Raw genomic sequence first — 27168 nt, forward strand, 5'->3', positions numbered from 1 at the left:
AAGCTTTATATTTTACTGCATTAATTTTACATCTGTATGCTAATTCTAAATGTAAAGATTGTCTGCGTAAACCTGAACAGGTCCAACCCGGTCTTACTGTGAGACCGGGTTGACGCGTCACGCTTGTGCGTAATCATATGCGCTTCTGAGCTGAAGGATGTCAGATTCTAGGGCTTCTCCTCAGACAGGTTCCTGGATGCGTTGCCACATTGGAGACAGGAACAAGCACTATTCAGCCAAAGTTTCATAATCAGGTGTGGCAGTGTGAGTGTCCTGTCACAGTGTCCCGATAGATAATGCACCCTGGCTACTTGGCCAAGGGAATGTCCCTTTGGCTGACTGGTTAGAGCGTATGACTCTCACCTGAGAGTCTGGGGATCGAATCCCGCCCGGGCCCTCATTTCTCCACCTTGCCACATATTGACGGATAAACTCAAGGATGTTGGTTGTTTTGAAAGAATTACCCCGACGCACACTGATGCGCATGGATGAGCTGACATTTTAATCGTTAACGCAAATCGCAGAGGTAACTTGATTCCCATCAGAACATCAGAGCTTTATACTGGACACTGTGTTCAGCGCGGCACGGAGCGCCCACGGTGGACAGTGAGCTGAAGATCTGTAGAGGGGTTCGCAGTGCAGTGCAGAACCACGGTGCATGCGATGATTTCCTCCCACTGAAGCGGTCTGGAAACCCGGTCTCTCTGAGGGACGTGTCACTTGGAAAAATGTTCTTTTTATGAAATTATGAAACTTTGGCTGAACAGCGCTTGTTCCCGTCTCTAATATGGAGACGCATGACGCATCCAGTCTGAGGCAGAATAGCTCTTCAGCTCAGAAAGCACCTGTAGAGACATTTGATTACGCACAAAGTTTATGTGGAGCAGAAGCGGTCGGGCCACGGCAGGTGGAATGTTCTTAGCCTACATGAAGTGTAACATTAATATGTTACTGGACACGCTGGTCTGGTTGGTTAGACCAGTGTTTGAAGTGGAAAACACACACACACACACACACACACACACACACACACACACACACCAATTAAAATAATGCTGACAGCGTGGACTAGAAGACAGGTGATGGTTTACGTATTTAAATGATGATCAGGCTGATGTAAAATGTAATCTCCATCCACATCCAGACAGAATTATCCTCTATTCTTTCTCTATTTGCTCTGCTCTTGTCTGGGATGACGTAGCTAATGGTGCGTGCGACGCGCCTAACTAGCGGCTGTGATGCACATTTTACGCATTTGGAGAGGTGGGCTGGATGCTCTGCTTTTACTGGAAGATGATCCACTTAACGCACAGGTGTAGACTACATATTAATGACAAATGAATGAAAATTAAATTGGGAGTTTTTACTTCATATTTTATAAATTAAAATGACGGGGGAACACATTTATGACGTCTTTTTAAACTAAATTTTCTAGCGCGACCTGCCTGCTTCACTTAAGCCACTGCTTATTAAGGTCCGTCCAGAATTACCGTGGCCCACCCAAAAACGAAAACCTGGCGCCGCGCCAGTTATAAACCTCTGCAAATTGTTGTTCTTCACTTAATCAAACTCAGACTTTTTACAGCTAATGTCAAGATGTAAAATTATGAATTCAGTCGAGCTCTTCCGTCCCTCCCTCTCCTGCTCTCCTGGAAACTCGACATTGGCTGTCAGAAGCGGGAGGTGAAGAAGGAGATGAGGCAAACAGAGTGAGTGCGACGTAAAGAAACCAGACTGGTGTGGAGGTGAGCAAAACAGAAGGAAAAGTGTGGGTGTTGAATCCCCCACGGGTGCGACGCCCATGCGAGCGACCGGTACCTGTTGCTGTCACCTGGTTGTGAGCAGCTCTCTGCTGTCTGAGGGTAGGCCCCGCCCACAACGCTGTGGCTCCCAGTGTTTTTTTTACTGTGGGAAACGGGTAATAATGGCTCTTTGAGGGGAACAGGTTGCCGACCCCTGGTATAAGATCTGAGCTGGTAAAACAAAAATCCTCATCAGCAGGCTTTTTTTAAAGTGGGGGGACACAGCTGCCAATCACAAATTTTGCCGGGGACATGTCCCCGGCGTCCCTGGTTAAAATGACGCCTATGGGCGCACAGAACCAGGGCGCATGCAGATTCCTCCGACTGAAGCGAGACTTGTCACTTAGAAAATGCTCCCTGATTATGAAACTTTGGCTGAATAGCACTTGTTCCTGTCTCCAATGTGGCGACACATCTGAGGAGAATCCCAGAATCTCACATCCTCGTCAGCTCAGAACACGCATATAATTACGCACAAGCGTGACGCGTCAACCCGGTCTCACAGTAAGACCGGGTTGGAACTGTTCAGGTTTACGCAGACAATCTTTACATTTAGAATTGGCTTACAGATGTAAAATTAATGCAGTAAAATATAAAGCATTTTATTTAAATATCCATTCATTATTTTACAAACACAGAGCCGCATCAGATGGATGGAAGAGCCGCATGCGGCTCCAGAGCCGCGGTTGCCGACCCCGACATAGACATAGGGAGAGAATCTCATTATGTCACGTTGCTGCATCGATGCGGAATCATGCACGGCTGAATCGCGATGCATCTTAGAATCTATCATTTTTCCCACCTCTACTCCCTACCCCAAGGGCGTCAGTTTGTTTTCAGAATTGCTGGGGACAATAACCATACACTTGAGTGGGGTTTAAAAATTGCTGGGGACAATAAAGTAGGTGTCGGCGGCTCTGTAGCCGCATGCGGCTCTTCCATCCATCTGATGCGGCTCTGTGTTTGTAAAATAATGAATGGATATTTAAATAAAAAGCTTTATATTTTACTGCATTAATTTTACATCTGTATGCTAATTCTAAATGTAAAGATTGTCTGCGTAAACCTGAACAGGTCCAACCCGGTCTTACTGTGAGACCGGGTTGACGCGTCACGCTTGTGCGTAATCATATGCGCTTCCTGAGCTGAAGGATGTGAGATTCTGGGCTTCTCCTCAGACAGGTTCCTGGATGCGTCGCCACATTGGAGACAGGAACAAGCGCTATTCAGCCAAAGTTTCATAATCAGGTGTGGCAGTGTGAGTGTCCTGTCACAGTGTCCCGATAGATCATGCGCCCTGGCTACTTGGCCAAGGGGATGTCCCTTTGGCTGACTGGTTAGAGCGTATGACTCTCACCTGAGAGTCTGGGGATCGAATCCCGCCCGGGCCCTCATTTCTCCATCTTGCCACATATTGACGGATAAACTCAAGGATGTTGGTTGTTTTGAAAGAATTACCCCGACGCACACTGATGCGCATGGATGAGCTGACATTTTAATACGCACATCGCAGAGGTAACTTGATTCCCATCAGAACATCAGAGCTTTATACTGGACACTGTGTTCAGTGCGGCTCGGCGCGCCCACGGTGGACAGTGGGCTGAAGATCTGTAGAGGGATTCGCAGCGCAGAAACCCGGTGCATGCGATACGATTTCCTCCCACTGAAGCGTTCTGGAAACCCGGTCTCTCTGAGGGATGTGTCACCTGGAAAAATGTTCTTTTTATGAAATTATGAAACTTTGGCTGAACAGCGCTTGTTCCCGTCTCTAATATGGAGACGCATGACGCGTAGAGACATTTGATCACGCACAAAGTTTATGTGGAGCAGAAGCGGCCGGGCCACGGCAGGTGAAACGTTCCTAGCCTACATGAAGTGAAACTGTTTAATTCTAACATTAATATGTTACTGGACACGCTGGTCTGGTTGGTTAGACCAGTGTTTGAAGTGGAAAACACACACACACACACACACACACACACACACACACAAACCAATTAAAATAATGCTGATAGCATGGACTAGAAGACAGGTTATGGTTTACGTATTTAAATGATGATCAGGCTGATGTAAAATGTAATCTCCATCCACATCCAGACACAATTATCCTCTATTCTTTCTCTATTTGCTCTGCTCTTGTCTGGGCTGACGGTGCACGCGGCGCGCCTAACTAGCGGCTGATGCACATTTTACGCATTTGGAGAGGTGGGCTGCAGCTTTGTTTTTACTGGAAGATGGTCCACTTAACGCACGGGTGTAGACTATATTAATGACAAATCAATGAAAATTAAATTGGGAGTTTTTACTTCATATTTTATAAATAAAAATGGCGGGGAACACATTTATGACATCTTTTTAAACTAAATTTTCTAGCGCGTCCTGCCTGCTTCACTAAGTCACTGCTTATTAAGGTCCGTCCAAAATTACCGTGGCCCACCCAAAAATTAAAACCTGGCGCCGCGCCTGTTGTAAACCTCTGCAAATGGGTGTTCTTCACTTTACCAAACTCAGACTTTGTACAGCTAATGTCAAGATGTAAAATTATGAATTCAGTCGAGCTCTTCCGTCCCTCCCTCTCCTGCTCTCCTGGAAACTCGACATTGGCTGTCAGAAGCGGGAGGTGAAGAGGGAGATGAGGCAAACAGAGTGAGTGCGACCTAAAGAAACCAGACTGGTGTGGAGGTGAGCAAAACAGAAGGAAAAGTGTGGGTGATGAATCCCCCACGGGTGCGACGCCCATGCGAGCGACCGGTACTGGCTGCTGTCATGTTGTGAGCAGCGCTCTGCTGTCTGAGGGTAGGCCCCGCCCACAACGCTGCGGCTGCTGTGGCTCCCAGTGTTTTCTTTACTGTGGGAAACGGGTAATAATGGCTCTTTGATGGGAACAGGTTGCCGACCCCTGGTATAAGATCTGAGCTGGTAAAACAAAAATCCTCATCAGCAGGCTTTTTTTAAAGTGGGGGGGGGGGGGCACAGCTGCCAATCACAAATTTTGCCGGGGACATGTCCCCGGCGTCCCCGGTTAAAATGACGCCTATGCCCTACCCACAAAACTCTCTAGCCGGCCGGGAGCGCAGTCCGTCCGGCTCATCCACGCACACACACAGACAGTAACGGATCTCGCTGTGATTGCTTCACGGTTGCTCACGTTTCTTCAGTTTTCCAATGGTTTTCTTCAGCTCGCCTCTATTTTGGTTGAATATTTAAGTAACTTTTTTCGTAACTTACATGGTGCATTTGACAAGACAGAGCTGACGTGCTGTGTCTCTACCTCCGCTCCGGTCGTTTTTTTTTATTTAACTCCCTCTCTCTCCCTCTCTCCCTCTCTATCACACACACACACACACACACACACACACACACACACACACACACACACACACACACACACACACACACACACCTCAATCAACATTGTTTTGTTTAACTTTGTGTGGGGAAATGCCAAGAACGTAAAGAAAAAAATCAGTTTAATCAAATTAAAATTAAAAAATATATATAAAGTTGTGTCTGGTTCTAGCATTTCATATTTCCTAGTTCCTACTGCATGAGTTCAGATGCATTAATCCATGCACTTAAATATTAATGTAATGATTTTATTGAAACACTTGTTTTGTAATAGTTCCTTTCAGTGGCGGCTGGTGAAAAATATTTTTGGTGGGGCTGTGCTATTTTTTTTTAAACAAACTTGTGCTTTCTGAGCTTTGTGCACAACTTCACTATTTCCTGAATTAAGCACAGCTCTTTTATTTCCTGTCTTACATTATTGGACAAACTGATTAATCCAGGTGTGTCTGACTATTGGCAAACTGCCTTGCGGACCAAGGTTGAAAAATACTGCATTAAATTGCACATAAAATAACATGACCATAAATGGTAAATAGGCAATGCAAGAGGCAAGTAACAAAAACATTTTGTTTAATTTCAACATTTGAGTGAACACGAAAAATTATGAGCAGGTCACTGTTACAGTAATGGTAGTAAACACCACTTAGACAAAATGCCAGAAATTTACACTGTTAGGACTTATGGAAAGTGGAAACACTTTCATAGGAAATAATGTCATCAGTATCCTCTTACAAATGTCATATTTCCCACTTTTTGGGACAATAACACATTTCTGGTTCTCAGTGAGATGTTTTTACTTCAAATGTAAAAACATCTCATTGAGAATCAGAAATGTTTTATTGTCCCAAAAGCTGGGAAATTTGTTTGCTGCAGCAGAAGTGTAACAAGTAAAATGGAATCAGATTGATGTATGTACAAATTTACTTGAAATCCACATTTACATGATTAAATATGTATAATAGGTATGTGTGTTGAAATTAGTTTTTACAGTTATTGCACATTAAACAATGTACATGTTATTAAACAAATGTCCCGGTTTGTGGGACAACCAAGGATTTCTGATTCTGATTGTCTTGTTCACAGAAATGTAATGTACAGCTTACCTCTGCACCCAGATGCTGTTCTCCCTGTCCAAACGTCCTCCGTTTCTTTGTTGGCTGCTGCACTGATGCGCTGCATTCCTCAGTCAGAGAATGAATGGAGCCCCCAATGAGACACAAGTTCCACATCCACCTTCTGTGGATCCCAGCCGTTTTGAATAACAAACACAGAAAGCAAAATAACGCATTAGCGTGATTGCATCCAGCTAGCCACTGCTTCCTGGTGTACCAATTTTGGGAGAAGCGTCGTGTGTACAGTTTACCCTTCTCCTTGTCCTGCTGGCTTATCTTTACGTCGGGCTGATCTGGTCCAAGCTCTTTGACATTAAGTTTTTCCACCATAGTTCTCCTCTCGAACGGATACTGGAGAAGAGACCGAACTGAATTCAGTGGCTGCTGAGATCTGGTATCCTGGTTGTAGTCTCACTGGCGTCCATGTTTGCGTCTGCTCCATGTGCGTCACGAGTCACGACCAAAAACGTGCTGGAGTCGAGACTCTCCGAGTTCTACCGAACACCAACGAAAGCCTTGGCGGTAGCTCTATCGCCCATCATGCTTCTGAAACGTTCTGAAACAACATCGACGCTGATTGGATACATTCCCATTCCTACCCTTTTATTTTCTTGTCAGCAATTGGACAGCTGGTCTCGTCCTGTTTGGGCGATTGAAAAACAGCACACAGCCTCCACCGCTCGGCAGAGACCGGCAGAGATCGGCAGAGACCGGCAGAGACCAGCAGAAACCAACATATATATATATATATATATATATATATATATATATATATATATATATATATATATATATATATATATATATATATGATTTATTTTTGTTACAAAACACACAATTAACTTAGAATATGTGATTATTGTTAATTTTATTTATTTATTTTTTTAAATAAAAATTAAAAACAGTGGGGAAACTGGGAGGGCGGCGCCCTATCGCCCTCTACTGGCCAGCCGCCACTGGTTCCTTTACAATTGTGATCAAACATATTTAATCTATATTCTGAGGCTGCTCTGTAAATAGTTTTCAAATAAACCACACACATATCAACCTCTGATCAATCCATATCAATTTCAGACTTAAAATAATATATTGATGTAAACCACACCCACTTCCGGTTAAACCACGCCCACTTCTGTGTTATACCACGCCCATTCCGAGTACAGATACAGATACAGATAATTTAGTTGGTTGAACAGATACAGATAGTGGTATACTCGCTCCCTAGTCTTTAGTGATATAAATAAAGTTTATTGCAAAATTTAAAACTCTTGTCAAGTTCCTATTGTTACTATATGTTATGACAAAAACGGTTTAATCCCATAAGGTAATATCAGTGTTGCAGCAGGGTGTTTTTTTTAACACTCATCTGTATGAGTATGACAATCAGAGGACTGAGCAAATAACCTGTAAAATAATTAAAGCCATCATGCTAGATCAGGAGCCTTTCTCTGTGGTAGATGACACCGGAATCGCTGCCAAGGGTAATAAATAATTACATATAAAAAGAAATTCTTATTCCAATAGTAAACACAGCTCGAATTCGAATTGGAGGCCGTTCCTCCCCATCACACCTCTCCAGGTCTCACTGTCGTTGCCCATGTGAGCGTTAAAGTCCCCCAACAGAACAAGGGAGTCACAGGAAGGAGCGCTCTCCAGCATCTCCTCCAAGGACTCTAAAAAGTGTAGGTAGTCTGCACTGTAAGTTGGTGCATAAGCACAGACAACAGTCAGGACCCGGCCTGCTACACGTAGGCGGAGGGAGTCTGCCCTCTTGTTCACTGTCTTAAACCCCAACATACAGGCACCAAGATGAGGGGCAACTAGTATGCCCACCCCTGCTGGGCGCCTCTCATTGTGTCCAGCCCCTCTCAAGGAAACTGGTTCCGGAGCCAGAGCCATGTGTCAAGGTGAGTCCAACTATAGTTGGATTCTCTCAACCTCACACACCAACTCAGGTTCCTTCCCCACCAGAGAGGTGACATTCCATGTACCGAGAGCCTGCTTCTAAAGCAGAGGATCAGACCGCCAACGTCCCCGCCGTTGGCCACCACCCATCACATTGCACCCGACCCCTTTTGCCTCTCCCACAATTGGTGAGCCTATGGGAAAACGGACCCATGTTTTCTCTTTGGGCTGTGCCTGGCTGGGCTCCATGGGTAAAAGCCGAGCCACCAGGTGCTCGCCGATGTGCCTCACCTTCAGGCCTGGCTCCAGAGGGAAGCCCTGGTGACCTGTGTCCGGGCGAGGAAATATTGTTTTCATTTGAGGTAATCATCATAAGTGGTCTTTGGGCTGCACCCCTCACCTAAGACCTATTTGCAATGGGCGACCCTACCAGAGACATAACACCTCAGACAATTAGGCTCCTAGGTCCATTGGGACTCAAACCCCTCCACTATGGTAAGGTGACAGTCCAGGGAGGATCTGTAAACCAAAATTGATTACTATCGGTCACAATAATTGTGACTTTCCCTGAATGACCCAACGAAAATGAAAATGTCAAGTATCTGAATGTCTGAATGTTTTCAAGACAAAGCCACACCTTTCTCTGACATGACCTTCAAACGTGGCAGCTGTTAACAATGGCCCTCACAAATGTGAGCAAAAGCGTTACACACAGGTGGTCTTGCAAGGTCATGGAATCATGGGAGACTTACAACCTCATGTGTGATTTAGGAAGTTTACACATCAATGATGAGTGAAGAGGTAAATGTGTAAAACAGCAACGTTCATGAATGGTGAAGGTTTCATAACCGTTTGTTACAAATCAGTAAATGCTTTTTATCCTCGCGGGCTCCCGTTGAAGGAAACATGACATCTAATATGGCATCGGCCACAGATGACCCGCTCCCATGTATTTTAGACCCAATTTTTATAGTTATATGTTACAAAGCTGCCAATATTTTTCATAACTGAGCATCATTTCATTGTTTTTCAACAACATTTAGAAGGATATTTCTAGTAATGAATGGTAAAAACTACACATTGTCTCTTTAAAGCTGAGTGTCAAGCAGGGAGCCATTGTGTGTGTGTGTGTGTGTGTGTGTGTGTGTGTGTGTGTGTGTGTGTGTGTGTGTGTGTGTGTGTGTGTGTGTGTGTGTGTGTGTGTGTATAAAAGCCTTTTTTAAATAATGTTTTATTTGTCAACTGTTTACGTTAGTTTGATAATCTGGAACATTCAAGAGTGACAAAAATACAATAAATAAATAACTCAGAAAAGGAGCAAACACATTTTCAGTCAGCTGTACCTCCAGAGTACTTTCAAACATTATAGTGTTACTTTTCTCTTTAAAGAGCAAGTCACCCCCTACAAGAAACTTACTTCACTCCCACTTCGTTTGAAAAATGCAACAAATGCTGTTGCTTGGCAGACCGAGAGGGCGGAGCCGCTAACAAATACACACACACAGGCTCACAATGGCATTGTGACATCATAATGTACAAGATGACATCATAGCATACCTCTTAGCCAATAGCGGTGGCAGATTTAAATTCAAATACAGTGCAGAAATTTTCCCTGACGATGGCGCAACACTGACAGTTTTAGGCAGAATATTTGAATTTTAACAGAAATTGCACTGAACTGCCACATTATTGACTACACGTGTCTGTAGCACGATTAGACACTCCTTTATATAGTTTATCAGCAAAAAAAATGTGATTTGGGGGTGACTTGCTCTTTAATTACTCTTACATGAACCTTTACAGTATGTTGGCATCAGATGAGCCAGACTTCAAAACTTCAAGGGTAACAATGACTTTAATAGCATTTCTAAACCAGGGATAAAAAAAAGCATAGATCATTGGGTTGAGACAAGAATTAAAATAAAACAGATTCAATAAAAAGGCCATAGACGAAGAATTTAGAACAGAACTCTGACCAATAAGTGTCACACAGTAATATGGACAAAGGCAAAAAAGAAATGCAAGTATAACAATTCCCAGGGTCCCAGCTGCTTTTAGCTCAGATCTCCTTGCAGCGGCCTTTCCTGATTGTTTTTGCTGCACAGCTGCAGTATGGGAGCGCATGGCCTGAACCTGAGACACAGCCACAACAAAAACCCTCACATACAGCAGCACAACAACTGTAATGGGAATAATGAAGGTCAGCATAAAATCTGTGATATTATTAATAAAGCTAACATCAATAACACACTCTCCAAAGCAGGAATTAAACTTTCCTGGTTGTTTAAAGTTGTCCCTCAACAAGAAAATGACATAAAGGATGGAGCAAATCCAACAAAGTGAAACACAAATTTGGACTCTTTTGGGGGTGACTTTAGAGGGATAATGTAAAGGTTCACATATAGCCACATAACGATCAATTGATATGAGCACCATGTTTCCTACTGAAACAGAGGTGATAACCCCATTTAAAACATAATAAAGAACACACATGAGGTCACCAAGATACCAGCATCCATCCGTGATAGAAAGCTGAAAGAACATAAAAAAGCCCACCGAAAAATCTGAGAGAGCCAGAGAGAGGAGGAGGAGATTAGTTGAGGTGTGGAGCTGCCTGGATGGGAAAAGAGTAATGCAGTTAATATTATTTATTATTATTATTATTATTATTATTATTATTATTATTATTATTATTAGGCTACACATGAAACTGTTGCAGACACCGCATGAGGACACTAGCAACCAATAAGCATTTGAGTAGTTAGCCAGATCTAAAAACTAATTATGTCAGAGGCTACCTGAAATGTGAAATGGAGATGATGACAAGAAGGTTAAGAGTCACAGTGAAAAAAGACATGAAGAAAAATACAAAATAAAGTAAAAGGTTTACAAAATATGGAAGTATTTTTTTCCTACAAGATGAATTTAATAATTCTGGGGCACAGAGATCAGCTACTTCCATTGGTGCAGTAGAAGTAAATATCTTCTGAGCTTCCTTAACAAACCCACTGTCTTATAATGGATGTTCCATACATTGTATCCTAGAAACTAAGGCCCCACCTTCTGTGTCTGCCTCCAAAAGTCCATTAGTTTTTAAAGAACAGGTTAATGGAAAAAAAACATTTAATACTTTTTTTTTAATGATCAGTCAATTCAATTCAATTCAATTTTATTTATATTGCGCCAAATCACGACAAGAGTCGTCTCAAGGTACTTCACATAATAAACATTCCAATTCAGGTCAGTTCATTAAGTCAATCAGAAATAATGTTTCCTATATAAGGAACCCAGCAAATTGCATCAAGTCACTGACTAGTGTCAGTGACTATACAGCAATCCTCATACTAAGTAAGCATGCAGCGACAGTGGAGAGGAAAACTCCCTTTTAACAGGAAGAAACCTCCAGAGAATCCTGGCTCAGTATAAGCAGCCATCCTCCACAACTCACTGGGGATCGAGAAGACAGAGCAGACACACACACACACACACACACACACACACACACACACACACACACACACACACACACACACACACACACACACACACACACACACACACACACACACACACACACACACACACACACACACACACAGACAAGTAATGTGTCTATATTTATATTGTGATTTCTTAGTAAATATTGTATTTGGTGTGAGATAAACTTTATTGTATTTATCCTAGTGAATCTATAATTAAACGGATAAACTAGTAGTAGCACATCCAACGTCAAGGAAAGTAAAAAGTTATTATCAGGAGAGGGAGAATATTTATGTGGTTAGCAGCAGTGTGCTAGACTATAGCCCCCTCCATGAGGCCACCACAGCTCAGCAGAACGTCGTTGTAGCTTCTTCTGGGGAGAGTAGCTTCTCTGAGTTTAACATGCAGACTGAATGTGAACATGGAGGGCTGTCCTCTCACCTGCTGCAAAGCTTAAAAAGCAACTGTAAGCACTTTCAAACAGACTTGAATGTGCACCGAAGGGCCTTGAGTGTTTGTTAGTGCTTGTTTTTGTCTTCTTAAACAGACAATCCCAGTTCATCAGGCTTCCTGTCACTAATGTCATCATTTGATCTAAAACTAGTACAAAGTCCTCCAACTCACAAAACTGGAAAAGCACTTGACCTCATTTTCACCAGAAACTGTGCCATAGACACAATTTCTGTCACACCGCTGCATCCTTCCGATCATTACTTCATCCATTTCAGCACAACTCTACAAGGGAGGTCCACTGCTTCCTCCCCAATGGTCTCATTCCGCCGCAACCTCCGCAATCTGGCACCCAACCACTTCTCCTCTCATGTTGCCTCCACTCTTCCATCTCTCAGCACATTCTCTGCTTATGAAGTGAATGATGCCACTGTAGCGTCCAGCAATGATCAGTTTAGGTACAGCTGACCTTCCACCATCTATTCAACATCTGGTCAGAAAGGAGACACAGTGTTACTTGTGTTCCTTTAAACAACGTCTACCGTCACACCAGCTGGGAGTCAGACTACACTTGTCTGATCCAAAATAGTAACTAACTTTTGCCCCCAAGGTCTCATCTGCATCTCCAGAAGAAAGAAGACCAGCTCAAATAAGTAGCTAAACTCGATATTATAATAAATCATTAATAACTCCTTTTATTATTTTAATCTATTAAATCATAAAATAAACAATTGCTTATTATTACTTTTGGGAAAAACATAATGAAATGACATGATTCATTAATCTAAATCACTGAGTGAATGTTATGTTTATCTAATAGACTGTGTTCACCATGTTTTGATGACTAGGTCTTCACACCTGCTCACACTGCTCAAACACCATAACAAGTACGGCTCATTTCACATAGCTAGACCTTTCACCCAGATCAGAGTCTCCCTATAAAGAAGTCGTGTTTCTGTTGCCTTGGTAACCTCTACGTTCAAGTCAGCTTCTAAGAGGCTGACCAAACCATAACAAATAACTTATAAAACTAAAGCAGACTGGGAGATCTTCAGTTCGGCACAGTCCTGGAGAGTACTGGAAAGTTCTGGAGATATCTCAGATTGGCCACCTGTTGCAAATACTCCATAAACATCCCAGATTTTTACACATCGAGAAAGAACCTTTTTGCATCTGCAAAACTGATGAGAAAAACTTCCTGCAGAACAAAGCTGAACTGTTCACTCCTTAGGAGTTATTCCTGACACAAGCTGGTTCCACCCTGTACTGCCTGATCGACATCTTTTGGACCACGGAAAGTCGCTACGTTGTGGTCTCCTGGACCTGGGTGCTCGAGGTCATCCAACCTCCTTCGACCTCCAGATCCTGACAAGGGTCTCCAAAAGGGCAAGTAGAACACACAGAGAGATCGCATCTGGATGCATTGCAATGATAATGGCTTCATAAGCTTAACGCACTCCAAATTCATTTCATCAGAACTCAGCTTAATTGATAAGGAAGCTCTGATCCATATCACATCTACACCTTGGTTACTTCAGCATCTTAGCTCCACTCATTCACCTTAAATGTTTAATTCAGTAGTCATGTTTTAAATGGATTGTAAAATAAATTCTTACTTTTACAAAACTTGACTCTTTCTTGAAGTAACACGAAGCTTGGTTGATCACTGAAAAAGCAAAGAACCTAGATCTTCTGAATTAAATTCTAGAATCTTCTGAATAATTACAATAAAGACCTCGCAGGTTAATATTTTATATTTATATGGAATATTACATCTTCGTGGTCATAACAGATTAAAATCATCAATTTGTAAAACGCTACACCACCGAGTCACCCTGCTCCACACTCTGCTGTTCTCTTAAAGGGGCATTGTGGAAGTTTGACAGCCAAAACATGTATAGAAATAATAAATTTCTTCTTCATACATTCTCCTGCAATGCCCTGGTCCTGTAGAATGAGCCCTGGCATTTTTACTGTGATTGCCTGTTTTTCTGTAAAATCACAGAAAAAGAGAGTTGCTCGGGTCGAGCAGGCTGCTTCATGTGCGTTCACGCTCAGGCATAGCCCGTAGCATTTGCTATCATTAGCTTTAGCAGCAGAGAGTGAGGTAGTGCCAACTCAGCGACTTTGTCGCTGTTTCTAACGCCTAGTGATGAACCTAGCTACATTTCTGAGGACCCTTAGCTACTTTCTGTAGAACTTTCTTTTAGATACTTCCTGCAAATTAGCAACAAAATAGCCATTTTCGCTCTGAACCGTTCTTTGAACGTTGTTTCAGCTGTCATTAAGGATATAAATGTTACAGATACAAAGGACATCACTGGTGCTTTAGCTCTCCTAGTAAGATGTCGGACTGTCGTGCAGAAGACCTGGGTTTGATTCTGGATGTGAACATAGTTTATTTAGAGTTTCTTTTTTACATTAATGGTATATTTTTTTACAGTAAGATGACCACATTTTTATTTGAGACTCGCCGAACGGCATTGAATTCACAGATAAAAAAGATGTGGGTTCAACTTTCATTTTGGAACAATTTTTCAAGCAAGGGAATGGAATTATCTGAGCATGCAGGAAGACTAACCCATCATAAACCTTTGTCGGCTGTTCTGAAGAGAAAGGTACAGAAACAAATTATTTAATTAATTAGCTGTGCATTCCCCTGTCCTCTGTCCTCTGAGCCACACACACACACACACACACACACACACACACACACACACACACACACACACACACACAAGGGACTGTCTCAGCTCTTATTTTCGTTAAGGAGTGTGGACGTGCAGCATGCGCGCCTCGTGCACGAGCCTACTATTGAAGATGCCGTTACGCTTTTGGCCTGAGGGGGCAATCGCGAGCATAAAAACTCAAAAGTCCGTAAAGTCCCTTTAACAACTTGTATCGTTTAGCCACTAGACCTGCTAGATCCTCTCAGTCGCACCCTTGGCTAAATGATACCCTCCGGTCTCTACGCACCAATCTTAGAGCTGCTGAACGGAAATGGCGCAAAACAAAAGATCCTGGTGATCAATTGAAATTTCATGAATTACTGTCCTCATTCTCTGCCAGCATCACTGATGCAAAGAAAGCTTTCTACACTGACAAAATTCTCAGCTCTACTGATTCAAACTATTTCAAAACTCAAAACTCTGCTGAACCCTCCATCTCCACCTCCTACCAACAGTCTATCAGCTGACACCTTTGCCTCATTCTTCACTGACAAAGTGGCAGCTATAAGCAAACAGTTTACTCAACTGGCCACTCCTGAACATTCACTACCACAAACTCCTTCTAGCCCAACCATCTCAAGCCCTACTTTTTCATTTTCTTCTTTTCCCCCTCTCACTGAGATCTGTGTGTCCAAGCTTCTCACGTGCAGCCGCCCTACTACATGCCCACTCGACCCCATTCCGACTAAGCTGCAAGCCATTGCTCCTACAGTAGCCGCAGCAGTCACACATGTGATAAACGCTTCACTGACATCCTGTACATTTTCCACCTCTCTCAAGCATGCTCAGGTTAAACCGCTGCTAAAAAAAACATCTCTTCCTCCAAATCATGTGGAGAACTACCGACCTATCTCTCTCCTCCCTTTTCTGTGCAAAATCATTGAAAGGGTGGCTTTCAAGCAGATCACAGAATACCTCTCAGAAAACTATCTGCTTGACCCTTACCAATCTGGGTTCAAAAAGGGCCACTCCACTGAAACTGCTCTGTTAGCACTGACAGAATCCTTAAAAGAAGCTAGAGCAACTGCCAAATCCTCAGTGCTTATCCTGCTCGACTTCTCGGCTGCATTTGACACTGTCAACCATGGCTTCCTTTTGTCCACACTCTCTAGCATGGGCATCACAGAGAAAGCACATGCCTGGTTTGAATCGTACCTCACAGGATTCAGTGTATCTTGGCTTGGACAATCTATCGTGCACCATCTTGCCACAGGAGTCCCCCAGGGCTCTGTACTAGGACCACTTCTCTTACCATATACACCACCTCACTGGGTGGGATCATTCGATCACATGGCTTCTCCTACCACTGCTATGCAGACGACACCCAGCCCTATCTGTCATTTCCACCGGACGACCACGCTGTCTCTGCACGAATATCAAACTGTCTCTCTGACATATCAAAATGGATGAAATCCCACCATCTCCAACTCAACCTCTCCAAAACTGAACTACTTGTCATCCCAGCAAAACTATCCATACAGCACAATATCTCAATCCAAAATGACTTCCTATCTCTGTCTCCTTCAAAGGCAGTTCGAAATCTGGGTGTTGTGATTGATGAACACCTGACCTTTAAAGATCATGTTGCCTCTGTTGCTCGTTCATGCCGCTTTGCACTGTATAACATACAAAAGATCAGACCATACCAAACACAACATGCCACCCAGCTCCTGGTGCAATCTACTGTCATCTCCCGCCTCGATTACTGCAATGCCCTTCTAACTGGTCTTCCAGCATGTACTGTGAGACCTCTTCGAATGGTCCAGAACGCAGCGGCGTGTCTGGTATTCAATCAGCCAAAAAGGGCACACGTCACTCCTCTGTTCATTGAGCTCCACTGGCTATCGCTAGCTGCACGCCTCAAATTCAAATTGCTAACACTAGCATACAAAGTCCGAGATGGTACGTCTCCCATCTACCTGAATCCTCTTGCAAAGGTGTCATGGATTTATCAATATGTTTATCAATAACCCATTTCCTGTAATTGGAGAGAAAAAGGAGACAATGAACAACAAGTCAAACAGTTATAACTGTGGCATAATGCACGAGGCAAAATGCCCTGAATGTCTGGTCACAGAGTTTATTTATACCAAGAGATAAGAAAGGAATTAAAGTAAGAGAGAGAGAGAGAGAGAGAGAGAGAGAGAGAGAGAGAGAGTGTGGGAAGTCAAGAATGTGCGTGTGTGTGTGTGTGTGTGTGTGGCTTGTGTGGGTGTGTCTGAATAAGTGGGCATGCAAAGAGGCATAGAGCAATACATATTGCATTCAGTTGATTGAGTCGATCATCAAGACTGAATAAACATTAAATTTCCACAACAAAAAGCTTACGTCTCGGCCCGGCCGCTCCAGTCATCACAGGCTCGTCGGCTAGCTGTGCCTACACCACGCTCAGGACAATCCAGACTCTTCTCATGCATCGTTCCACAATTGTGGAATGACCCACCAAGCACTACAAGAACAGGGGCTTCCTTTTCGACTTTCAAGAAACTCCTGAAGACCCTGCTCTTCGGAGAGCATCTTCTAAACTAGCACCCTCCCTGCACCCATCCCCCTCTCTACTGTCCACTCCTTGTTCCCTCCTCTCCATGATTCCTCATGCTGCATCACTGCCACCTACGACTGACTGGAAATTGTTTGTTGTTGTTGTTGTTATTGTTGTTGTTAGCCTCAAGGGCAACATGCCGATTACAACTTGTAAGTCGCTTTGGACAAAAGCATCTGCTAAATACATAAACATTAACATAAAATTGTTTTCTACCCCTATTTCCTGCATTGGCTTCTGATAGAAAATAGATAGTGAAATGCTAGTGTTTGAAAAGCCTGACATATCTACATCACCCTGTCACTTGGCATTTATGGAATCAACCATCTTGATTTGTGACAGGGAAGGCAGTTGGTGGTTTAGTGTCCAGGGGTCTCATTTATCAAACATTGCATAGAATCCTTACTAAAACCGTACTTAAGCTCAGCAAAAAAAAAAAGTACTTACGCCAAATAGGTTTGTGATCTATCAAACATGGAGTACGCACAGCTGCACGCAATCTCCGCTTCATAAATCGGAGACTAACGAGAATGTTTCTCAGCTGCATTTTTGTCACATCCCACCCTCACCATGCCCACTTACTGCCATAAATAGTCAATACAAAGTGCCTTGTGGATCTCATGCATATACTTAAGCCGGCTGTTGCAGCGCTCCGCCAATGACGATGGCAACCGTAGATCAAGGCAGATCAAGGAAGCGCAATTTCGCAGAAGCAGAAATTGAGGTACTTGTGGGTGAGGTGGAGAAATGAAAGGAAGTGCTTTTGCAAGACAAATAAGAGAAAATCCACGGAGTGGCACAGCGTTGCTGAAGCCGTCAGTGTTGTGAATTCTTCATAGAGATCTGTGGCGGGTATAAAAAAAAAAGGTCAAATTGCGACTCGATCCTCAGATTCCCAGGTGAATGTCACATGCACTAACCAGTCAGCCAAACGGAGATCTCCCCTGTACAAATAGCCAGGGCACATGATCAATCAGGTCACAGTGACAGGACACACTGTCACAGACGCATGACATTCTGTCTCAATCTGTCTCCCTGCTGATATTCTGCATTCGGTATTCTGCGATTCAAGCTGTGTGTGTGTGCGTGCGTGCGTGTGTGTGTGTGTGTGTGTGTGTGTGTGTGTGTGTGTGTGTGCGTGCGTGTGGGGGCTCTTGTTCTGTGTGAAAACGAAGCAGTACAAGTGACAATGCTGCAGGATTTCATAATTTTATCCTTCCCAGCAGCAGCACTGCAGGTGCTCTCCATGTCCAAAATGTGTGTAAGCCAGGTCCTTAGTCAACTTAAAGTTGCTTACAATTTTCCGCAAAGTTTTTTTCATAAATCCCAAAGTTTGCGTGGAAAGTTGCTTACGCAGTTTTCCGACCCCGTTTTGTGCGTAAGCAAGCTTGATAAATGAGGCCCCAGGAAACAGCAGATATTGGGTGTTTCTCAATGCCAAGGAACCTCGTCTTGATGTCTTGGTCCCACTCCAGTTGCTTAGGAGATCAGAAGCTGCCAAGGCGTGTTCCAAAGTTCATGCTCTACCGAGGCGTTTGTTTTCCGTTTGTTAGCTGTTTAGCTAGCTGACCAAGGATACACAGGAGGTGCCTTGTAGCCTAGCCTTGGTCCCAGAATACACCGCAGTATTTTCTAAAGGATGGCGGCTCAGAAGCCAGCAGCTACTTTGGGGGCAAATTTCAAGTTTAAAATCAAGTCAGCTAATTTAAAATTTATTTTTAGATTCAAAGACATTATCTAGTTTTGGTGAGTTGCTTAGTAGTTGCAGCTTTGGAGGCAAGCGGGTAGTAACTCGTTTATATATTTAATTTAACAAATATATACACAATTTTAAAAGTTAAAAGCTAATTTTATATTTATATTTATATATGTGATGCAAGTTTGTTCCATTTAACTGTTTTCTTTGACCAAGGACGGACAGAGTCCTTGTAAGCAAGGCTCCTGGCCTCGCAAGACATCAACTCGCAAGGCCTGGTGCTTTGTCATTGAGAAACACCCCTCATCTCGGCTGAGTTTAAAAAGCTTTTAATTTGAAGGGTTCCGGTTTAGTTGCTGTGGTAGATGAAAAACGGAAACTCTACGTAAACTAATAGTATCAAGTATCACACCGAACTGAAAGCACTCTTCTTGCAGGGAACGGCGCTCTAATAAGAACTTAAATTTAACCCACAGGAATAATAGAAACTAAGATGGCTAAGTTAAACTACTGTAGGCGGGTGAACGCACCCCAGGGGAGGAAACAAATGAGCAAATCCGATAGGGTAATCTCAGTGCTTAAAACTTTTGGTTTAAAACCAAAACATGGTAGACGTGTGTATTTTTGCTTTGAAAGAGATTTTAGATTTTTATGAGTACAGTTGAATGTATCGGTTATTGAATTCTAAGAACAGCATAATCCTGTCTCTGACATACCTTTACACAGAGTTCTGTTATGTTTTATTCCAATATTTATAATTATTAGCATCTTAACCTTTATGTTGGTCTGTAACTGCTTGATTTTATTTTACTTAATCTACTTATTCATGTTTTTATTATCTGCTATGGACCTTCTTGTTTCTTTAATAGAGTGATTTCGTTGAATATTTGACAAGAACAGTGGATAAAGTTTGTACTAATTACTGAACTATAAAATAAACTCCTTAATCATTTACTCTGATTCCTTTTTTGATTGTAATTCATGATGTTACTGTCAATGTTTGAACCAGTTTTCTGTTAATGTGACAACCATAATAAAGAATTAATAAATTAATGATTTCTAATTCCAGCCAGGTATTGGCTAATGGAAACTCAAATATAACAAAACTAATTAGAATATTTAAACAGTTAACATAATAAAACTTAAATTAAAAAAAAACAAATAAATTAACTAAAAATAACTAGAGAATAATGCAAAAAAAAAGAGCAACAAGGAAGTTATTGTCTTCTAATGAGGATGCAGGCCATGGGAGGTTAAATGCCCGTTGTCAATATGTTGTTGTTTTTGTAACACACACACACACACACACACACACACACACACACACACACACACACACACACACACACACAAACACACGCACGCACGCACGCACACACACACACACACACACACCATATCTTTGGAATCCTCACCGGGCTTAAAACAACTTCAAGTGTGAATCTCATTAGTGGGAATTAATGATCTGGCTAAGGCTGTGGTTTTAGTTTTAGATGATGAAACTCAACAGTTGGATTGGAACGTATTCAGTTTAATTTTTATTTGCAGAAATAGTTTCTCTCGCAACATTTAAAAATTTGTCAGCCAAAGTCAGCCAAAGTCCTTCCGGCAGGAAGCCCCTGGGCCGACCCAGGACACGTTGGAGAGGTTACATATCCAATCTGGTCCGGGAATGCCTTGGGGACCTGCCGGAGGAGCTGGTGGACGTGGCTGGGGAGAGGACGGTCTGGAGCTCCCTAGTTGGGATGCTGCCCCCGCGACCCGGGCCCGGATAAGCAGAGGAAGATGAAGACAAAGACGAAGAAGTCAGCCAAAGATAAGACAGAATAAGAATAACCAAATTATATCTATCATAATAGCAAACAACGAAAAACGCATAAATCATAAAAATAAAAAGTATTAAAAGATTTAATATTCAGTAAGGTAAATTATTTTTTATATTTTTATCAAAAGCTGTTATGAACCATCCATCCATCCATTGTCTGAACCCGCTTTGTCCATGTAGGGTCGCAGGGGGCCGGTGCCTATCTCTAGCGGTCAGTTGGCAATCAGTCGGGGCACACCCTGGACAGAGAGCCAGTCCATCACAGGGCAACACAGAGACACACAAGACAAACAATCATCCACACACACTCACACCTAAGGACAATTTAGACAAACCAATCAACCTAACAGTCATGTTTTTGGACTGTGGGAGGAAGCCAGAGTACCTGGAGAGAACCCACGCATGCACAGGGAGAACATGCAAACTCCATGCAGAAAGATCCCAGGCTGGGAAGCGAACCCAGGACCTTCTTGATGCAAGGCAACAGCTCTAACCACTGCACCACCGCACAGCCCACAATAAAGTTTTTCTCTTACTAAATAGAATATTTACTAAGAAGTCACAATGTAGCCATAGCTGGGTTTCTTATGTAGGAAACGCAGTGCTTAATTTGTAAATCAAACATTCCCGGATCGCAAATCCTGATGTCAAACTAAAGTTCACTAAAGACAAAACAGATGCCGGAACACACACAGGAGGGGGTTGGGGTGGGAGTGTCATGGTCAGTGTCTGCATCTCCCTTCAGGTGTCCCCCTGTGTCCTCCATTCGTTCTCTAGGTGCTCCTTTTGTGTCCTAGCACCCTCATGTGTCATGTCTGCGTCTTCCTCATGTGTCTTCTGGTTTTCCCCATTTGCCCCTAGATCTCCAGCCCTCTAGGTTTCTTAAGTCATTTCCTTTAGTTACAGCCTTTCATGATTTAGTATGTTTTTTGCCCATCAGTGTTTATTATGTTTCTCCCCCCTCCCTTTGTATTGTAGTTGTTTCCTGCTCTTTTGTATTAGGTTTTATTCTTAGGTCAAGTTAGTTTCTCCCCTGATTAGTCATTGCCTTCACCTGGTCCTCCTCCCACACCCCACACACCTGCAGGTCATCTCCCTCTCATTCTCCCTGTGTATTTAAGCCCTGTCTTGTCTCAGTGTCTTGTCGGTCCATTGTTTGTATTCTGTCTGCGTTTGTTCGTGCTCTTTATGAGCTTTTTGTCTCGTCCCCAGACTTTGTGCTCTAGGTGAGCTTCTGTTTCAAAGTCTTTGGTCTTTGTGCTCCTGTGCTCCAGGACTTTGGACTTTAGGCTCGTTGCCTTGGATTTATTTTTGTTCATCCTCTAATAAAAGGATTTTTTCCTTATATCTACTCCTGCCTCGTGTCCTCCAGGGTATCTGCATATTTGGGTCCTAAACATCCCCGAAACGTGACAAAATGGACCGACCACCCAGGACCCAGCAGATTACCCAGCTGTACAACTTTTATGGAGACCCGGACTCCTGTCAGACTTTTTTCTTGGATGTGGTGAGGTTTTATGCCCGGACGCTTTAGATATTGACTTGATAATTGATACTGTGCTCCTCCTAAGGGGAAGAGCCCTACAATGGGCCAGCCATTACCTTGAGCAATATCCTTTAGAGGATATGGCTTTTTGGGATTTTGCTGAGGATCTGCAGGACGCTTGCAGCAGCCCACAAGCTCGCTCCATTTTGAGGAATCGTAATTTGTCAGCAAGCGCCGTGGTAAAAGCTGCCCTCTCAGCATCTAAGAAGCACCTCACCTCCACATCTCCACCTGGTCCTGACAGCTCCACCTCCCCGTCTCAGACCGTCAGAACCGGAGTCATCTCATTCTCCCAGATGCATGTTGATGCCACCTCAGCTTCTCAGATGGGTCACACAACCAAACACCCTCACCTGGTCCTGACAGCGCCACCACTTCCTCTCCGGTGGGCGGTTTTTCATCCGCTGTACCTGCTGACGTCATTCCCGCTCCTCCTAAGAGCCGCGCCCGCGGTCGACGTCGCCGCCATCACCAACATTCTCCTGTGGCTAGAGTTGTGCCGCCTGTCAAAGAGGCCCCTGCTCTACAGCCTGAGCCAGAACCCATGAGACAGTCCAAGGCCAGAGTTGTGCCGCCTATTCTAGAGGCCCCTGCTCTACAACCCAGGACTGAACGAAAGAAATCCTCAGACGCCAGAGCTGTGCCGCCTACCCAAGAGACCCCTGCTCTGAGACCCACGTCTGAATTGCATCCTTCCTCAGTGGTGGTCCCGGTGGATGCATCGCATCTTGCCTCAGCGGTGGTCCCGGCGGACGCATCACATCCTTCCTCAGCGGTGGTCCCAGAGGACGCATCGCATCTTGCCTCAGCTGTGGTCCCGGAGGACGCATCGCATCTTGCCTCAGCGGTGGTCCCAGAGGACGCATCGTATCTTGCTTCGGCGGTGGTCCAAGAGGACGCATCGCATCCTGCTTCGGCGGTGGTCCAAGAGGATGCATCGCATCCTGCTTCGGCGGTGGAGGATGCAGAGGCTCCAGTCCATCCCGTCCAAGAGGCTCCGGTTCAGCCCATCCAAGAAGCTCCAGTCCAGCCCGTCCAAGAGGCTCCGGTCCAGCCCGTCCACGAGGCTCCGGTCCAGCCCGTCCACGAGGCTCCGCTCCCGGCCGTCCATGAGGCTCCGGTCCAGCCCGTCCACGAGGCTCCGCTCCCGGTCCAGCCTGTCCAAGAGGCTCCGCCTAGTCCGACGCCTCCAGGCCAAGGGTCGACGCCCCCAGACCAAGGGTCGACTCCTTCTGTCTCGAAGTCGACGCCTCCTGTCTCGAAGTCTACGCCTCCTGTCTCGAAGTCGACACCCCCTGTCTCAAAGTCGTCGCCCCCGTCTCGAAGTCGACGCCCCGTCTCAAAGTCTACACCCCCGTCTCGAAGTCGACGCCCCCGTCTCGAAATCAATGGAAGTAGGCGTCTCTTGCTCTGAAGTAGACGTTTCCAGCTCCAGCTCTGAAGTAGACGTTTCCAGCTCCAGTGCTGAAGGAGACGTTTCCAGCTCCAGCGCTGAAGTAGACGTTTCCAGCTCCAGCTCTGAAGTAGACGTTTCCAGCTCCAGCTCTGAAGTAGACCTTTCCATTATGTGCCATTACTTACCATAAAGGCAACACAAGTTCTACGAGTGGCAAAGGCAAATTTTTTATGATGATGATTGAAAAGGCAAACGGAAATGGGAAACTAATTTGGGAAAATATCAGTAAACTCACTGGACAACCAAGACAACTCAACAACAAAGAACGTTGGTTACGTTTTGTAACCCCAGATTCTATGAGTATGGTGGAGCCCTTTAAGCCTCGCCTATTGGGAGTTAGTCCTCGACCATGACCAATGATGGAAGAGCTTTAATGTGTGCCCGCCCATCAGGTGGGTCCTGGTCCTATAAGAGAGGTGCGAGGACCAAGGATCACCTCCAAAAGTTCAAAGAACCCCAGAACCAGTGGGCCTCGATGCTTAAAGGACTCCGCCATACTCATAGAATCTGGGGTTACAAAACGTTACCAATGTTCTATGTCGTATGGCTCCGCCCTTTAAACCTTGCCTATTGGGTTAAAGGCGGAGCATGATGTAGTAAATGCCCACTGGTTAAGTAACAAGGAATAAGTGAGCCCATAACGTGCTTACACAGCTGCCGGCGGGTGTAAGACAAGGATGAGCAGCTGTTAAGCTTGGTTTATGCTTGACACATTTCCTTTCCACTTGGTGATGTGGCTCGCGGATGGAACACTCTTCACAACTTGCAGCGTTTATGGTTCATGTGGCTTGTCTCTGCGGTGAGCCAATATTCTCCCAAACTGAACGGGGCAGCATGGAGTTCTACGTCATGCATCCAACACTACACCATAGTAGAAGTAAAAATTACTGTTGTTTTACAACATGGCATTCCAGCATTTTTTAACAGCGTCCTCGTCTTTTCCGACAGTGCAAGCTATTTCTCTCCAAGAATTATTAACAACATGTTGACCACGGTGATCTCTGAGAGCTGAATCATACAACTGTCTGTATTTATGAACCTCTGCCATACTAGTTCTTGCCAGTCCGCCATGTTTTTCCGCGTCCAACCGTCCTCGTGGTTAGAAAATTTTCTAGGTGCGCGGTGCGGAAATTTTGGGCCGTGCGGAGGCACGGTGGAGGGGCGTGGTTGTTAAAATGACGCAATTTCACCGCGTGGAGCCATGCGAACCTCACGGACGCATCAAGCCTAAACCAACATTAAGGCTAAGACTCCATGTCAAGGGGGGCGGGAGGGGTCGCCCAGAGGTCGCCTGGTAATGAGCCAGGGAGCAATGGGATGATATGAAGGAACACCAACACCAGAATACAATGGGTGGAGAAAAGCAGGGATTAATTGAGGAGGGACTCATTAACACATCCCTGATAACACCGAAGAACACTGGGTGTTAACATCAACTGCTAAGAATAACATGTGAGAACAGCTGGGGATAATGGAGAGACAACTCATTAACATACCCCTGACAATGCAGAGAGAGGGAGGCAGATGCTGAGCTAATGACATTAATAGATAGAAATCAGACTGATACATTACCAAGCACTGCGCTGGAAGCAGAGGTGCTGGACATGTCCTTCAGGTAGAATCTCACGAAGGAGCAGGGTGTAGCGTAATGGTTGTTGGCTCTTTTATGAAAGATGAACCATTCTACATAATAATCTGGAATATTAATTTTTACAAATTAATAACCAAATGTTATAGAGATAGGAAGACTCAAAGATTGTTTTCATCGATAAACTGACGCTCATATCTGTTTGTCTGTTTCAGTTCAATGAAAAGACAAGTTTAAAATTTAAGAGTTTTAATTCTTCAATTTAAACTAACGATTTGAAATGACAATCATAGGAAAAACAATCAACATTGGCAACCTTGTTGGACAATCTTTAACAGTTGATATTTTAAGCTTGCACAAATAGACCTTGTGTTGGATGTGCTAAGATTTGAGAATGATGGAATTATGAATGCGTGCATGCAGGTGTCTGAGATTGCTTCGGGGAGAGAAAAGGTGATCTGAGTGAAAAATGATGTTTTGCATCATAACGCTATCTATTGTGTTCTGCCTCACTGTACTTAGGACCCCCGTTTAGATCCGGACCTCAGAGGATGTTTATCCAGGTCACACCTTGGCTGGCAGAGGAGACAAAGGTGTGCGACGATCCGGTCCAGAGTTGACCTCGGTACACATTGCTGAAGCGTTCGGCAGATGCGCTTTCTCAAGTTTAAATTAACTCAGAAATCAAAAGACTCTGGGACGAGTCTGCGTTAGCGGTTGCATTTCAGCTATTCTGTCTGGCTTGACAGAAATAGCGTGGAGAGAGAAAAGGAGCCGGCAGGGCTCCTTTCCCCGTGGCGTTCGTTCCGCAGTCCGCTCTCTTTCGTTCTCAATCTCGTTCTGACTAACTTACCAAAAACCACTTCTCTTCCCAAAGCAAACTTGTTGTGCGTCAGAGCAAATGTGTTTTGACTTACTGTGAAGTGGGACCTGTGTGAGAAGTGTGAAGGTCATCGCTAAACATCTTCAAAAACATTATTTAATTAAGTATACTGATTCATTATAGTTCATTATGATTACCCAAAGCATAATAATCATTCATTTGATTAAAATACATTTATAATGAGTAAAGTGATCAAATGATTATTAACATTAATAAAAATAAAGAAAGCTTGACTCTTTTATTATGACTAGACTGTGTGAGAATTCCTTCTTACGGAGATGCAGGTGTTGGATGTTGTGAAGTTCTTCAGACTTGCTGGCGGCAAAGGTCTTAACCTGTGGGTGAAAGTGCTGCGTGACCCAGCTCTGACCCAGCCGGGCAAATACGACCTTTGGCACAGAAAACCCATACTTCCTCACGTTACAATCCCCCCTTTCACGACGACATGGTGGTCCAGCGAAAACCACCTGACGTCGTGACCTCAACAACATGATGTAGTCATGAAGGAAGACATTACAGTGTTCCAGATGAAGGCAGGAGCGAGGAAGCTTCTCCCCACGTCTCGTGAAGAAAGGATTATATCCTGATTAGGTGATTAAGGCAAACCTGTTGCATATCATTGTAAAGTAATCCACTTAGGAGATCTTGAAAGCAGAGCTATTTCAATAGCAGTTAATTTCATCAGCAGCAATAATGCAAAGGCATATTCAAAAGGATAAGGTAGCCCGTGTGTCCACACGGAGCTGAGAAGGTGATAGCAAATATGTTTACTGGGCGACCGCAGAAGAAATTAGCTCATCACATGA

The 27168-nt window shown here is 44.0% G+C and overlaps 1 protein-coding gene across 1 annotated transcript; it reads right to left on the reverse strand.

Moving 5' to 3' along the window:
* Positions 1-9878: 9878 nt before the first annotated feature.
* Positions 9879-17343, reverse strand: LOC107390252 (trace amine-associated receptor 8a-like). The gene is made up of 3 exons (XM_070552133.1): positions 17325-17343; positions 10966-11119; positions 9879-10781 (listed from the first exon to the last, which is right to left on the reverse strand). Exons 1-3 carry the CDS (start codon positions 17341-17343, stop codon positions 9965-9967), a joined length of 990 nt encoding a protein of 329 aa, XP_070408234.1. The 3' UTR covers positions 9879-9964.
* Positions 17344-27168: the final 9825 nt, after the last annotated feature.

The sequence above is a fragment of the Nothobranchius furzeri genome, chromosome 6 (assembly GCF_043380555.1).
Source record: "Nothobranchius furzeri strain GRZ-AD chromosome 6, NfurGRZ-RIMD1, whole genome shotgun sequence".
Taxonomy (NCBI): domain Eukaryota; kingdom Metazoa; phylum Chordata; class Actinopteri; order Cyprinodontiformes; family Nothobranchiidae; genus Nothobranchius; species Nothobranchius furzeri.

What these genes read in the sequence shown, in the direction of transcription:
- LOC107390252 (XM_070552133.1), bottom strand. An exon ending in ATCTCCATTTCACATTTCAG is followed by an intron (nt 10,782 to 10,965) that starts GTAGCCTCTGAC and finishes TTTCCCATCCAG; the next exon opens with GCAGCTCCACACCTCAACTA.